Here is a 12,667-nt window from a genome sequence, read left to right as displayed (position 1 = left end):
GCATCCCGCAATCCTGGCTCGACAAGCTTGGCAAGGCCTGATATATTTACCTTCCCTGGCTCCAACGGAGGTGCTGTTGTGGCTCTCAGCACGGAGATGGACGGAAATAGCTGATCTCTGTCGGGTTCCCTCTACTACACAAGTGCAGGAGACTTGCGCCTGCGCAGTAGAGCGGACCGACAGCAATCAGCTATTTCCGCCTATCTCCGAGCAGAGAGCCGATACTGCGCCTGTGCTGGAATCGGGAAGGTAAATATTTACATCCCTGCTATTTGGAGGGGCACAGCGAAACCGCCATGGGACACAGGAGGACGGGGGAAGCCTCGATAGGATCTGGAGGCTTCCCCCACGCGAAGTGAGTACCCCCAGGGGAACTATTTTTAGTTACAGGTTCTCTTTAAAAATAGGATTGCAATGCAGCAGAAGTAAAAAGTCACACTGTGCGTTACACGTGCGATGCAGTGTGTACAGTAAAGCATACAGTATATGAAAGGTAAGTTTCACCGCAACTGTAAACGCAAGCTCACATTCACAGATTCTGCCACACTACACTGCTAGTACGCTGAGGTGAATGTACCGTTACAATATAATTGCATCGCAATTGCCATGCGATTTATATTGTTGGGTGCAACATGATGTGTTAGTGTGAAAATAGCTTTAAAGAGACTCTGAAGCGAGTCTAAATTCACTTTTTTAACATGCAGTCATGTTAAGACCTGAATCGAGAGGGATATGGAGGCTGCCATATTTATCTCCTTTTAAATAATACCAGTAGCCTGGCAGTTCTGCTGATCTCTTAGCTGCAGTAGTGTCTGGATCACACACCACAAATAAGTATGCAGCTAATCTAGTCAGACTTCAGTCAGAGCACCTGATCTGCATGCTTGTTCAGTGTCTATGGCTAAAGGCAGTGATCTGCAAACTTGGCTCTCCAGCTGTTACGGAACTCCAAGTCCCACAATGCATTGCAGGAGTCTGATAGCTACAGTCATATTTCATAAAGGCAAATGCATTGTGGGACTTGTAGTTCCTTAACAGCTGGAGCGCTAAGTTTGCAGATCACTGGCTAAAGGTATTAGAGGGAGATGATTAGTAGGACAGTCAGGCAACTAGGATCATTTAACCTTTTAGCAGCTAAATAAAGTAAAACTTTATTTGGCTGCAGGGCCAAATGTTTCCTGCCACTGGGGAAGTGTGCCTTCCCAGCCTGGCAGGCTAGGCAAAATATGCAAAGCAGGCGGCAGGGAGTTTTTATAATTACTTGTCCAGATGGCTGGATTGGCTTCTTGTCTCCTCCACCGTGCCGGTGATGTAATCCGACATGTCTTATCGGTTCCGATCACATGATATGACGTGATCGGGCACCAGGAGACCATGTCAGTGTTACAGCGCCACCCAGTGATGGAAGAGTCACCCCTCGTTCACCACTGAGTGGCACTGTAATGCCGACATGGTCTCCTGGATCCCGATCACGTTATATCATATGATCAGATGTGATCCGGACCCAGTAGACATTAAGTTCAGAACCACGGGTGGAGGAAGAGAAGAAGCCACCTGGAACAGGTAACTATATCTGCTTCCTGCCACCCGCTTATTTGGTTGCCCTAGGAAGCAAAACAAGGTTTTCCAGACTCTCAAGAGCTGCTCCAACACTATGGAACTTCCTACCTCCATCCATTAGGGCGGCCCCCTCCTTCAACACCTTCAAGAAGGCCCTCAAAACTCACCTTTTCACTCTGGCCTACCACCCCTCACTAGTGCTCTAAACCTGCAGCGGAACTCTGGTCCCCTACCTTTCGTGTCCCGACCTCTCCCTCTAGATTGTAAGCCTTTGGGCAGTGTCCTCCTTTTGTGTCCTACCTGATTATACACCTCCATTATTGTGCACCCATGCTATGCATTTGAGTGAACTCAACTTGCCTAATCCCCATGCTCCCATCCAGTGACTGACTAAGCATTACCTTGTACTCCTACTGTGCTACATGATCTGGTTTTTCTTGTATTCCTGTATTGTCGTATTGCTGTATATAACCCCTAAATATTGTCTGTAACCTTAACTAATGTCCAACGCTGCATAATATGTTGGCACTTTATAAATACAATAAATAAATAGAGGTTTAAAGCGCACAGCAGTTTTCAAACAAAAAATTTACTTTGAAGCTGCTAATTGGTAAAGCTACACACATACTAGATTTTCATCAGGCAGTTGTCAGCTGGAACAATTGTTTCTGGAAAGATGTTTGGTTTGTAAACATAGGGGATTCTTATTATTTACAAAAGCAGGAAGGAGACTTTTGTTGCCAAGACTACATTTGTTGGCAAGATGGCTCCTTAATTGGCAGCCAAGGCCATAGGATTCTGGCCTTTTCTTGTTTTTCTTCCCTTTCCCTACCAATTCACCTTGTTCTCCCTCCCTGAAGGTGTGCAGTGTGGTCCGCTGTAGCCTGGGATGTTGGTGCGGGTCGTGGGGAGTTTGGGACTTGTAGGTTTTTCTGCCTTGCTGCTGCCTGGCTTTATTGTCTGTGCAGGTACAGGCCAAGTGGAGTCCACCGCTGCTACCCAGGAGGTCGGTTCTTCACTGAGGTTGGAAGACGCCACGCCGATCGGTAAAACCTTTGGTCTTGCTGGATGCCGGCTCCATCCATCCATCCATCAGCTGCTGCTTCTTTACCACAGCAGGGACACCTTTGGTTCAGCCCCTCCATAATGCCAGCAACAAATCCGCAAGTAGGGACCACCACAGCCAGATGCTTTTTTGACAGCCAAATTATCTTTACCAGCCCTGCCGAAAGCTGCCCAGGAGTTAGGACCCACCACAGGAATGAACACTACTGCACCTTTTAAACTGGAACACCTTGACCAGAACTGCCAGATGTCAGCAATCGGAATCCTCAGCAGTGTCAGCCACCACCGCAGGTTTAAGAACTGGGTCATCACTGCTTAACCTTCGCCGCCTCCCTCTGTAACCCCCCTGCCCCCTCCCCCCCCCCTTCAATGCCTCCTTAGGGATAATAGATGATGCAAAGTGCGACTGGTGGCGCCGTAGTATGGCAGCCTCTGCTCTTGGCTTTTAGACATTATCCCCCCCCCCTTCCTTCCAGAACCTGTATGAGCCAAAACCTATTCCGGGTACAACCACCCTTTGTACTTGGCGAAATAAATGATTCGGATTCTGAATAGTGGTCTTTTAAAGACATTGCACTGTACGCTCTTTGTAGCAGTAACTGATCTCTAGACGGCTATAGTCATAATCAAAACGAAACTGTAAAATAACATTAATGTTGCATAAATTCTTCTGGATGTATCAAAAGTACAATGTACATAATCATGTTGGTATCTTTATTTTCATAATCGTCTATTTTTTTCTCATAATATCGCAGAGGGTGAAGTGCCTGGGAGTGCAGTACTGGTGTTTGATATCGAGCTACTGGAACTGGTACCCGGTCTACCTGATGGTTATATGTTTGTGTGGATTGGAGAGGTAACACCAAACCTGTTTGAAGAGATTGACAAGGATAGCAATGGGGAGGTGCTTCTGGAAGAGGTAAGCATCACTTTTACAATGTGTTGGTCTATATAGTTATTACACTGCTGGAAGGAATAGACAAAAAGACATTATTTAAAGATATGTAATAGAATTGGGTACAGGATAAATAGCATTCATTTTTGTGCCTTTCAAAAATGACCAGTTGCCCAAACTTTTAATATTCTCTAGGCTGTGCTTCAAAGTAATTCTTTGACCACATTTACAAAAGGTAGACTGATTATACATTAGCTCATTTAGTACCAACAGGCTCTGGACCAGAGCTTTTTTTTCATTTTTTACTTCCTGATCACTATGATTGGCTCACAGTGGTCAGAGAGTCAGGAGTATGGAGCTCAGCTGTATTTGTTTTGTAGGTACCAAGCATGAGATCTGGTGGTGTTAGAACTACATCGCATTAGGCTTAAAGGGATACTTAAGTCAGGGCTAAAAAATGAGGTTAACTCACCTGGGGCTTCCCTCAGCCCCCTGCAGTTGATCGGTGCCCTCGCAGCTCCGGTCCGATGCTCCTGGACCCGCCGGCTACTACTTCCGGTTTCGCCGTCACCGGCTGGGAACGAGAAGGATCACTCGCTTTCCCATGCCTGTTGGCCGGTGACGGCGAAACCGGAAGCCGTTGCCGGCGGGTCCAGGAGCATCGAACCAGAGCTGCGAGGGCACCAATCAGCTGCAGGGGGCTGAGGGATTTATTTATTATTTTTTAGCCCTGACTTAAGTATCCCTTTAAGCAGCCACAAGTGCGCCGTAGTTTTAACTACACGTTATCCTGATTGGGTTAAAGAGAACCCGAGGTGGGTTTGTGACATCAATATTCGGACACAGAGGCACATTCTGCATACAATCACCACCCTCTGTGTCCTTATAGTGTGCGCCCAGGCTCCGCCGTGCTCTGCTGTCCCCCCTTATAAAAACCGCATGGCTAGCGACACGCAGATTGTCACTAGTTGGCTGCCATTCACCGCCGCTCCCCTGCCTCCTGTATAGCGCGGCTCTCCGCCTCTGTCCCTTCCCTCCCGCCTCTGTAAGCCAATTGGAGGAAGCATGTCTGCAGAAACTGCAGCTGACTGCCCACAAGCGGTTTTCCTTGCAACATATGCGTTTGACTGTGTTTTAACACATAAGTTTTTTTTTTTTTGTTTTTTTTTACAGAAGCCAGTGATTTCAATTGGGGATTGAATTTGTTGTGGTGCGCTAAAATGGACAATATAATCACAACGTGATGTAATCATATTGTAATGCTATAACGCTGGGACAAATTCCATCTGAATAACATGCAGCATGCTGTGTGTTACTAGATGATGCGTGTGCTAGTGGTTGTAGTGTAAGCATACGTCTGTGATAGACTGTATGCTCAACTGTATGTGTAGTATTGGACTAGTAACGTGCGATGTGACTTTTCTACATGGTTGCGATCCTGTTTTTCAGGATACAAAATGCAGCGCGTATAGTGTACCTCAGATATCAACTACATGGAAGACTGTTTCCAGACTTATTTAAAAGCAAATGATGTGGCTTGTTTTATAAATATCTGACACTCAATAATGAATGTGGAAAATCATATATATGCATTGTATTTTTTCCAGTTTTCAGCCTATATTAGAGCCCAGGTGGATGCTGGGAGAGGAAAGCTTGCCCCTGGTTTTGATGCTGACAAGATTATTGAGAATATGTACAGAAATCAAGACCGCAATCAAGATAACAAAATTACGGAAGCTGAATTTAAACTGAAAGACCAGGAGGACAAAGAGAGACATGATGAACTGTAATGTTTGGCCAGATTTTGTGTCTGCATGCACTGTGAAAGCATCTTGTGACAGAAATCCTTTTTCATATGTGTGCATTATATGTTTGTGGGAATTTAAACCTTGTTTACATTTTGGTTAAATGTTAGTTTATGGTTACAAAAGGGAACATTCCTGTTCAGTCTACTGGTGCACATGGCAATGTGTGTTTTCCATGGCAGTTGTAAAGTATTACTAATAGTACATCTCCACTGACTCCTTTTGAGGCTGGATTCACACTTAGATGCGTTGTGTTGCATGCGTTGCATCCCAATGTAAAAAACATGCTGCAACGCAACACATCTATGGCCTGGTGCACACCAAAAACCGCTAGCAGATCCGCAAAATGCTAGCAGATTTTGAAACGCCTTTTATTCTTTTTCTGTAGCGTTTCAGCTAGCATTTTGCGGTTTTGGGAAGCGTTTTTGGTGTAGTAGATTTCATATATTGTTACAGTAAAGCTGTTACTGAACAGCTACTGTAACAAAAAACGCCTGCAAAACCGCTCTGAACTGCCGTTTTTCAGAGTGGTTTGCGTTTTTCCTATACTTAACATTGAGGCAGAAACGCATCCGCAATCCAAAATCTGCAGCAGCCCGGGAGTATGCGTTTCTGCAAAATGCCTCTCGCTCTGGTGTGTACCAGCCCATTGAAATACATTACCCTAGCGGATCCGCACCCGCAAGCGGATCGCAAACCGCAGCCGAAACGCTCTGGTGTGCACTAGGCCTAAGTGTGAATCCAGCCTAAAGAATCACAGGTGAAACAATTAGTGATAGTCAACTAGATGCAAATAATTCCAGTTTGCAGGCAGATTTTATGCAATTTGTATGCAGTTTAAATTTTGATCAGATTTGCTTCCTGAGGGAGTGGTTGGCTCATTTCCCAGCTTCATAGAAATTACAGTGAAATTTGCATGTAAGACAGAATTGTATGCATGTCATTGACCTGCAGGGATGTGGAACTCCAGTCCTCAAGAGCCGCGCTCCTCACATTTTTGGCACAGCTCAAATTAATTGATGGCCCAGAATCAGGTGTGGATCATCAAGCAAAACACATTTTTACCTTTCTTAGGTCATCCTAAACACTGGCATGAATATGACCCTCAGGGACTGGAGTTGGACACCTGTGATTTAGGGCTACGTGGGTGATTCACACACTAGCCACATAATTGCTTGTAGGGAATTGGTTGCATGCTTGTACAATATACTGGTCAGCCTTCCAGCACTAGGAGCAATGTTGCTGTTTTGCTAACCGAAAAACTATTATCAGCATTTCAGCTGGCAGTGGAACATGACTCCTGTCACTAGTGAGCCTGGACACTGTAGTGTAAAATCTGCAGATGTAATCATATCGCTTACTTATAAAGTCCCATGTAGCATAGCCCTTAAAATGTTCTAAGGTTAGGTCTACACAGAGACTTGAACAGTTTTGAAATGCCAGTGTACAATACTGCTTACAGACCTGTAGTGTATAAATAAAATACACATTCTCAGTATAGACAGAAAAAGTTATAATAGGGTAGTGTAAATATAAATGTAAAAACTGCCAATCTGTGCCAAAAATTCAGGTTTTGTTGGCTAGCCAGGCCCACGTAATCAAAACCTGCCAGTTTCTTGACCCTTCTAGGGCTTCTGGGAGATCATTCAGAGCTCATACGGGAGGTGTGTTTAGAGCAGCCCATTAAGTGTGGCTTGAGAAGTAATGTGCCTATTCCAGTACCAATGAGCCAGCTGGTCACAGAGTGTGGGGGCAGGAGAGCACCAACCACTATATTCACAGTGCCAGTCAAACGTCTCTGAAGCTACAACAGAGCGTCTCTGCTGCTGAATAGAGACATTAGCTGCTGAGAAGTATGGGAAACATTCAGGGCCATTTCTAGTAACAATGGTGCTCCCGGGCAAAATTAACTCTGGGGAGGGGGGGGGGGCATCTTACAGCCACTCCCCATTCCCCCTTTTGACAGGCCTGACCAAAAAAACTGCATTAGGAGCACTTTGTTGCTGCTGAATCAACCCCCCCCCCCCCAGGGCCCCTGCCAGCTGCTAACCTCCCCCAGGTCACCGCCCATCTTAACTGTGGTACTAGGGGCTCCTGCACGGTCTTCGACAGAGTAGTGACATGCCTGTCCCTTCGAGGATGAAGACAGGTGCACATGGAGCCATGGACCAATGGAGGAGCGTGCCACCTGGGACAGGTGAGTCGCTACACTATCAAAGACTCTGCATTGTCCCCGGGGACCACAGTTAAGTTGGGGGACCAGCAGCCAGCTTAGGGGCCCTGGGGCAATTGCCTAGGTTGTCCATATGGTAGCACTGGTAACATAGTAGGTGTCATTCTAGCTCGATTTCATTTTTATATTCTTTATAAACAGTTGCAGTTCAGGCTGCATTAAATGCTGCTGCAGATAGAAGGTGCACAAGCACTGTTCAATGACCCATGTACAACTTCCCTAAATTATAAACCGCTTGCGCAACTTAAGGACCCTGAAACACAAAATTAAACCTTCTCAGATTCCATATTTATTACCAGAAATCTGTACATAGACGTTTGTCTGCCTCATGCCTTGACAGAGGGGACCAGAGTGGCCCCGAAACGATCGTCAGTTACAGGGTCAGATGCATAACGTGTGTGTGATGGGACAGTAAAAGTTTCATGAAGTTCCAGTAAGCTTGTGTGCGGATCCTTCCTTTGGACTATGTTAATGTGATTGCTTTAGGATCCTGCACCAGCAATTACCTTCCATGATAACAATATAGGCCGATTCACTCAGGCAGGGAACACACTTGGCTGTTTTCGTGCGCATTTTCTGCACAGAAAAACTGAGAACTCATGTTAATCAATGGGCTAGTACACACTTAATATGTTGTTCGCGCGCATAAAAAAAACTGACATTCTGCATCATGACTCTGCACATTTTGTCAGTTTTCTCTATCAATTACATCAGCTGCTGTGAACAAACGCGCGCGTTTTCCTGCATGGAAACACACTTGGTGTGCAGAAAAAGTATGCAGGAAAACACGCGCGGAAAACTGAAAGACAAGTGTGTTCCCTGCCTCAGTGATTTATTAAAGAGACTCTGTAACAAAATTTTCAGCCTTAGATCTTCTATCCTATAAGTTCCTTTGCCTGTTCTAATGTGCTCTGGCTTACTGCAGTTTTTCCTAATTGCACATTGGCTGTGTTATCTCTGTTATATGATCTAATCTGTTTCCTTCTGTTGGCTCTGTCCGGTTAAGGCTTGATTGTGTGGAATGTGCAGGGCTGCTTGTGATTGGATAGAAGCGATACACACCCTCTGCAGGCCCCCTGCAGGCTCTCTATGACTCACACACTCTGCTTATGTGAGCCTATCACAAGCTGGTTAGTTTGTTTGTAAACACTGCCTAAAACTGTTAATTACAAGCCAGGATTGCAGCAGAGAGTGGCAGAAACAGCACAGAGGGGCCCAGGAGAACATAATGAATAGAACGGTATGCTTTTTGCTGTAAAAATTTTAGAGTACAGATTCTCTTTAAATATATAGACTAATTTTTAACATTTTTTTTCTAACAATTTACGGTACTAACATTTCAGCCATCGAACGATGCTCTGATATGACACAGGTAAGTGTTGCAGATTTGTGCTACCTAATAGCAGCGGACCATTAGAACATACAGTAAATCGCAACCCATCATTGAAATGGGAAGTATATTTATTGTTGTTACTGTTTTTTGAATTTCCAAATATGGAGAGGTGTGCTGCCCTATAATTGTCACTTTTGGGCACTGGATTCATTTGACTGTGTTTGAGAAAATAAAATGTCTCACAATCAGTTGCTTCGTCATCCAGATTCTTGCTTTTTGCTATGCTGCAGTGACAAAATGTGACTGCTACAGGGTATAATCAGTAGACTGAAGGTCATTTTTTAATGGACCGTTTTGTTAAAGGATATCCGGGGTGAAAATAAACTGATGAGAAAAACAATCGTATCTATCCTCCTCCTAAAAATGACTTTTTTAGATATTCCACAGTTTTATTTTATATTTAAATCTAGTTTTTATGTTTTTACTGTTTCATTGTCTCTGCTCAATGACACCTTCATTGAAGTATGCCAGAGCTCAAATCTATGAATTAATAACCCTTTTTAGCTCTTTCCTGCTCTCAGCAGCTATTTACTGACAGGAAAGTAGTTTATGGCTGTAATTACTTATCAGTGAGGGTTATGATCCAGTCCGCCCTAGACAGAAACTGTCATTTGCATACCTGATGTTTAACTCTTTCAGGCAGAGAAAGAAAAAAAGGAACACAGCCTATTTATTTGTGTGCTTGGCACTATACATACTATCTCATCATGTCACATGTCACCTCGGTTGTCCTTTAAGGTTCCAAATGTTTTGTGATTATTTAAATTCCTACAAACATGATGTTACATTAATTGCCGGTACTCAGTATTATGTCAGGTAATTGGTCTTTTAATTAATCACTGCAGCTGCTTTACTACGCCATCTCCGAACCAGTGAGCTTGAGTGATCCTGCAAAACTTTGTTTTAAAAAAATTTCTTCTAAAAGACTTTTTTTACACTAACAGCTAAGCAACCTGGTGTATTACCTCTGGAGAAACAAGTGCCATATGAATCTATGGGACCATTAGGAACAGTATGCATGGAAGTCAAGCAGTGTTAGTTCAGCAACACTGTGACAGAGATGTAGAAAACGCCACAAACAATATCTCAGGGGTGGCAAACATATAGATTGCCGCCCAGCCTTTTTTGGGGCATTCTGGAGATCCTGCCTTCGCCTTCAAGTGCTCAGCCACACTATAAGCGCTTTTCTGAGCACTTGTGATTGATTAGCGCTTTTTAAAAATCACTCCCATTCAGTTTCATTAAAATTGCGTAAAATTGCAGCGATTTTCCGCATACACAATCGTGCAAGCGCTGCGATTTTAATGAAAGTGAATGGGATCGATTTTTAAAAAGCACTCAGAAAACCGCTTATACTGTGGCTGAGCCCTAAAACCTCAACCCTTCACTTTGAACATGAGATTACATTTTGCAGTTACTTTGTTTTTTTTAAAAGTGTAATACAAATTTTGCACTTCCATTTATTTGTGTGGAATAGCATTAGTAGTGTTTAATGGCATGGGATAATATCAATGTGAAAGAGAGTATAAGGTGGCAAGAGTTTGAAGCCCTTGCAGACGACATGGAGAAAAATTAGTAAATTGGTAGTTTGTAGTGGCCATGTGTCTGAGTGAGAACTTTTTTTTTTCTAACCACTTTTTGTCCTGGATCTATAAATAAACAAATGTCTTGTTGCGGCAGACCTGTATATACCAACTGTTATTTCACAAACCCTTATGGAGGGTCCACACTTTCAGAGTTTGTGTGCGATTTCCCTCCATGTGAATCTGAATTAGATCTGACAGCCCATGTTAATTAATAAGCTGATGCCCATGTGCTTCAAGTGTGAACCCTCAAATGGTGTTTTGTGATATAATACAGCAGGAAAGTGATGTGCACGTTGGCAACACGCTGCAATTGTGAACCCTCTATTGCTGTTTTGTGACTTAATCCAGCAAGGTTTTGGAAATCCCTGCCTCTTAACAGCATACATTTTATACTAACTGCTGGACAGTTTTGCAGGATCACTTATGATCTCTAATGATCTCCAGCCTCAAAATACATTAGTAAATCAAACCCGAAATGTTCCAGACGCATATTACTAGGTGTGCATTTACCATACAAGATAGATTATCTGGCACTGACATAGAATACAACTGCAGTGTAATCAACAGGCTCTAGAGAAATAATTTAATCAGCACTTTTGCCCTTTGTATCATATTGGTGTCATACACCTATCAGTAATTTGTAGTTTACATTGGCCTTTGGTAATATCTATGAAGCACAGCACATGGAAACTTTGAGGAGCACAAGTCATTCCGCATTGTAGGTGGACCTTGTAAATGTTACAGCAAAAATAAGGTTTGTAAATGGTGATCCAGACCTCTGTATAAATGTAGCGACACACGATACAATTTTATATATTTCTTTCCAATTTGAGAAGTACAATCTATTTTTCAGGTTGCCTTTAACATTTTAAAAAATTGGACCAATGTATCATATACCTATGTTAAAATTTTCCCCCAATTATGAAAAAAAAGATTGAAAAATGAAAAATTTGATTGGGTCTATAAATAAAGAAATTGACTATATCTTAAAACATTCAGGGCCCTTTCACACTGTTGCGGTGCAGTGGGTCTTTTTACCGCACCTGCGGCAGACCAGAAGTTGTGTAAGTCTATGGTGACTCAGGGATTTTAAAAAGGCAGCGGCAGTGCGGCACACATGCGCAGAAGGGTATTTTTTACAATACGCTTCTGTGCACTTCTGTATTTCTGAAACAGGAAGTGACTGCAAGCGAGTCTCACTTCCTGTTTGGATCTGAGCCAGAAGGGGATTACTGCATACTAACGCAGTGATCCCCGATGGCCTGATTTTTGTGTTCCCACCTTACATGATTGCTTGCAGTTAGTGCCCTTTCACACTGTGGCCATTGTGTTGCGTCACTACAGTCAATATATTGCTATGGGGCACCTGCGGCAGACCAGAAGTTGTGTAAGTCTATGGTGACTCAGGGATTTTAAAAAGGCAGCGGCAGTGCGGCACACATGCGCAGAAGGGTATTTTTTACAATACGCTTCTGTGCACTTCTGTATTTCTGAAACAGGAAGTGACTGCAAGCGAGTCTCACTTCCTGTTTGGATCTGAGCCAGAAGGGGATTACTGCATACTAACGCAGTGATCCCCGATGGCCTGATTTTTGTGTTCCCACCTTACATGATTGCTTGCAGTTAGTGCCCTTTCACACTGTGGCCATTGTGTTGCGTCACTACAGTCAATATATTGCTATGGGGATTTCACACTGATTGCAGTGCAGTAAGAAGTTGACCAGGTAACTTGTGCCTTTACAGTGAGTCACACTTTCATAGTATGATATGCTTCACTGTATAGTCTCACCGCAACGTTACCACATGGTGTTATTTTTTTGGCTGTGTTGCGTTGCTATCAGATCACAACACATCCTGCTCACTGTGAAAGGGCCCTTTGAGTTTATTACCGCTCAGAAGCATATCTATGATGTGGCACAGCATGGCATTTGCACTTATTATGGGAAGGTGCAGATTAGCTGCTGCTGTGCAGACCATCATTGAGAGTAGAAGGTGTAATGAAATTCTCCTCACACAGCTCTAGATTCCCTGTTCTGTAGGCTCCCAGACACTGTCACTAGCTGGTTTATCTTGGCCATTTGACAAATCTTATCTTCCCCCTACCCACTCTCCAATCACTAAAAAGACATG

At 43.6% G+C, this 12,667-nt stretch overlaps 1 protein-coding gene across 1 annotated transcript in view; it reads left to right on the top strand.

The window, feature by feature from the left end:
- Nucleotides 1-9,139, top strand: part of FKBP9 (FKBP prolyl isomerase 9) — a 65,704-nt gene extending 56,565 nt beyond the window's left edge. Inside the window, exons 9-10 of the mRNA XM_068236586.1 lie at nucleotides 3,381-3,544; nucleotides 5,128-9,139. Coding sequence (XP_068092687.1) covers nucleotides 3,381-3,544; nucleotides 5,128-5,310 — 347 coding nt within the window. The 3' untranslated portion in view covers nucleotides 5,311-9,139. The remainder of the gene's footprint in view (nucleotides 1-3,380; nucleotides 3,545-5,127) is intronic.
- The last annotated feature ends 3,528 nt before the right edge of the window (nucleotides 9,140-12,667 follow it).

Source organism: Hyperolius riggenbachi, chromosome 5 (assembly GCF_040937935.1).
Source record: "Hyperolius riggenbachi isolate aHypRig1 chromosome 5, aHypRig1.pri, whole genome shotgun sequence".
NCBI lineage: Eukaryota > Metazoa > Chordata > Amphibia > Anura > Hyperoliidae > Hyperolius > Hyperolius riggenbachi.
The sequence above is the reverse complement of the archived record's forward strand: the minus strand, read 5'-3'. Positions and strand labels throughout refer to the sequence as shown.